The 3,975-nt window shown below is 35.2% G+C and overlaps 1 protein-coding gene across 1 annotated transcript; it reads right to left on the reverse strand.

Moving 5' to 3' along the window:
* Window positions 1-2,213: 2,213 nt before the first annotated feature.
* On the reverse strand, window positions 2,214-2,870 carry LOC105781426 (uncharacterized). The gene has a single exon (XM_012605968.1). The coding sequence runs from the start codon at window positions 2,868-2,870 to the stop codon at window positions 2,214-2,216; it is 657 nt and encodes a 218-aa protein (XP_012461422.1).
* Between the last annotated feature and the right edge of the window lie 1,105 nt (window positions 2,871-3,975).

Here is a 3,975-nt window from a genome sequence, read left to right on the forward strand (position 1 = left end):
TTCTGCATCATGGTCACTAATTTATTTTTATCTGGAGCTAAAGGACTCCAAATTAAGTTCTGTAAATTTTCCCCGAAACTAGATTCATATAAATTTCCACAATAAAATTTTCATAAATTTTGGTTTGGCCAATTAGTACAGTTTATTCTATAAATATTCCCCTATTTCACTGCTCGACAGTTCTGACCTCTCCTTGCTAAAATTTACTTAACTCCCTGTACAAAATTCAAAAAATGTTCTCATTTCTTTCTCTTACAAATAGACTCATTAATTAATTCAAGCATGTAAATTTCAAGCCATAATTATTTTTTTACAATTTTTGGTGATTTTTAAAATTTGGAATAGGGGATTTCGAAATCAATTTAAACCCTGTCTCAATAAAATTAAAATATCCCCAAATATACAAATCTTTTTCTTCCCATTTTTCTTCCATATGAAAATAGACTCATTCATCTTAAATTTAATATATCACTCAACTTCTAATTCATTTTCCACCATTTATAGTGATTTTTCTAATTTGCCCCACTGTTGTTGTTTTAAACAGTTTTGTATTTAAATTTGCTCTTTTGTACTTTTGATATTTCATCCCATCTTACATATGGGTTGATAAAGTTTCAAACCCAAACATTTCTCACATAATCTTGTCCAAAATATATATATTCACCTTTCAAATTTTCCCGTTGAACACTCGGAATGTTATCCGTTATCGGTGGATTCAGCACTTAGCAACCACCAGTGATTCGAGGAATCAACACTTAGCAACCCCTTTCACATTCAATTATACGGTGGAATCAGCACTTAGCAACCACCAATGAATCGGGGAATCAGTACTTAGAAACCCCTTTCACATTTAAGATATGGTGGGATCAGCACTTAGCAACCACCAATGAATCGGGGAATCAGCACTTAACAACCCCCTTCACATTTAAAATACGGTGGAATCAGCACTTAGCAACCACCAACGAATCGGGGAATCAGCACTTAGCAACCCCTTAGGGGAATCAACAATTAGCAACCCCCTTTATATTCAGGCCTATTCCGAGTGTTCAACCGAAAACCGTGTTTTTCAACACTTTACCACCTTTCTCAACTTAACCACAATTTTAGTATCTATACCAAGTATTTATTTTATGTTCAATTAAGTCTCAAAATATAATGAATAATATCAAAATAATTCATTAATTCACATGTTTACTTACCTCGGTGCAAAATATCGTAATTTTGCAATTTACTCCACTATCTTCTATTTTCCCCGTTTGAGGTAGTCTTCTCGTCTTTCTTGATCTATAATAGCAAATTTAACTCATTTAATGTTCACATTTAATAAAATAGTCCTCCACCCAACTTTTTGAAAAATTACAATTTTACCCCCAAACTTTTGCATATTTACACTTTTGTCCCTAAGCTCGAAAATTAAACTTCATCTCTTATTCTTATGTTTTATGACATGCTGAAAATTTTTCCCTTCTGTGACAACATCAAATTCCCACTCTAACACATACTTTTGAACATTAATTATTTTTACCGATTATGTCTATTTACTCGTTTTCGCTTAAAATCGCTTAGCAAAAGTTGTTTAACATAATTTCTAGCTTCATATTCTACCACAAAACAGCAAAATAAACACATTTTACCTATGGGTATTTTTCCAAATATGAACCCTAACATGAATTAATGGTAGAATAAGCTAAACCGAGTTACGAGGATTTCAAAAATGCGAAGAACATTAAAAACGGGGCTAGGATGCACTTACTATTGAGCTTGGAAGCTTAAAAACCCTAACTATGGCTTTCCCCTTGCTGATTTCGTTCACCATAAAGAAGATGAGCACATTTTGCTATCTTTTTCCCTTTTTAATTATTTTTATTACTAAATGACTAAAATGCCCCCATTTTAAAAAAAATCTATTTCACCCATTTCTTATGTCTATTTGTCCATCAATTATCTAATGGCCTAATTACCATATAAGGACCACCAATTTATAATTTCATAATAATTAGACACTTCTAACATGTAGAACTCAACTTTTGCACTTTTTACAATTTAGTCCTTTTGACTAAATTGAGTGCCCAAACGTCGAAATTTTCGAACGAAATTTTTACGAAATTTTTTCGTGAAATTGTAGATCATAAAAATATAATAATAATAATATTTTTCCTCTTCGTATTTGTGGTCCCGAAACCACTGTTTCGACTAGGCCCAGAATTGGTCTGTTACACTGCCAGTTGCAGTGTCACTGCAGTGGGTTTCGTATGTCCAATTCTCAACTTTCTAAAAGTAGATAGTGGCATGAGGTTGATGCTAACTCCCAAATCACATAAATTTTTTCCCAAATATTGATTGCCAATCGAACATGGAATGGTAAAACTGCCAGGATGTTTGCATTTAGGGGGTAACTTGTTTGTCAAGATAGCACTACAACTTTTTGTGAGTGCAATAGTTTCAACATCAATGAGTTTTTCCTTCTTGGACAAGAGGTCTTTCATAAATTTCCCAAAACTCGAAATTTTTACCAGAGCGTACACTACAGGAATGTTGATCTGCAGTTGTTTCAGTGTATCCAGAAACTGCTGATGCTGTTTATGATTTTCATTCCTCTTGAATCTTTGTGGAAAAGGTACAGGTGGAAGGACATCCGGTTGCGGCGATACCTTTGGTTGCGTCCACAATTTTTGGGGTCGAATGTAATTCATGTGAGCGACAGTTGGTGGTACTTCTTTGTCTAGTACATCAACAAGCTCTTCAGAATCAACCTTTCCATCAGGGCATATGTCACCAATATCTGGGGATGCTACAGTAGAATCGGTAATCGGCTCACCAGTTTGTTTACCACTCCTAAGAATGATAGCTTTACAGTGTTCTTTCCCCATTGGGTTTTCGATGTCACTCGGTAATGAGCCTTATGGCTGAGTATTCAGATTTGAAGCAAGCTGTCCCAATTGTACCTCAAATGCTCGAATGAATGATGAATTTCTTTGAATAATAGCTTCTATGCGAGTAATATGCTATCTCATTAATGCCTCAAGAGCCGTTAATGGGTCAAAAGTAGAAGTGTGTGTATATTATTATTGTCGCTGTCCTTGGATATTCTGATTCGTTGTTGAAGAATGTTGTGGTTGCATCTGATTTTGAAGTGATTGTGTCGGCCCTTGTTGTTGATACCATTGAGGATGTGGATTGTAGTTCTGTCGTTTTTGAGTATAATTCCCTTGTTATGGATTATAATTGCCCTGAGTAGATGCATTCCCATATCTGAATGTCACAGCATTTTGTCCAACATTCTGAGTTCCCCAAAACTGTTGGTTGTTTGCAGAGTTGTTGGAAAAGTTGCCATAAGAATTGTTGCGAATATTACTGACATAACAGACATTTTCTGCATCGGACAATCTTCATAACTATGGTAGTCACCAAAAAATTTTGCAACAAAAGGTAGGAATATCCAATTGTTGAGCAACCTGTATAGGTGCAACGTCACTCGTCCCTTGCATATTTTTAATCATGTTTGTTAGCAAAGAGACTTAGGCACTTAGTGCGGATATTGCATCCAATTCAATAACTCCTAGAGTAGTATTTGCGTGTGCAGCTCTAGAGATGGGATATTGGTAATCATTTTGAGCAATTCTCTCAAGAATTCTCACAGCATTATTGTAAGTACAATCCAGCAGCGGTCCATTGGCTGATGAGTCGGCAAGATTCCTTGTATGTGAATTCAAACCATTATAAAAAAATCTCAATTTTTGTTTCTAGTTGAATGTTGTGAATGGGACAATGTCGAAGCAAAGACTTATAACGTTCTCATGTGGTGTGAAGATTTTCATCATTCAGCTGATGGTAAGCAGTAATATCGTTTCGAAGACTAGCATTCATTGTCGGTGGGTTAAATCACAACACAAACTACGTGGCAAGAGCATTCCAATAAGTGATTGATTTAGTAGGTAGCCCAAGAAACCAAGTATGAGCTCTCCCTTGTAAGGA

This window comes from Gossypium raimondii, chromosome 13, assembly GCF_025698545.1.
Source record: "Gossypium raimondii isolate GPD5lz chromosome 13, ASM2569854v1, whole genome shotgun sequence".
NCBI lineage: Eukaryota > Viridiplantae > Streptophyta > Magnoliopsida > Malvales > Malvaceae > Gossypium > Gossypium raimondii.

Coding starts and splice junctions, on each gene's coding strand:
- LOC105781426 (XM_012605968.1), bottom strand. CDS start 2,870: ATGGGGAAAGAACACTGTAAAGCTATCATTCTTAGGAGTGGTAAACAA.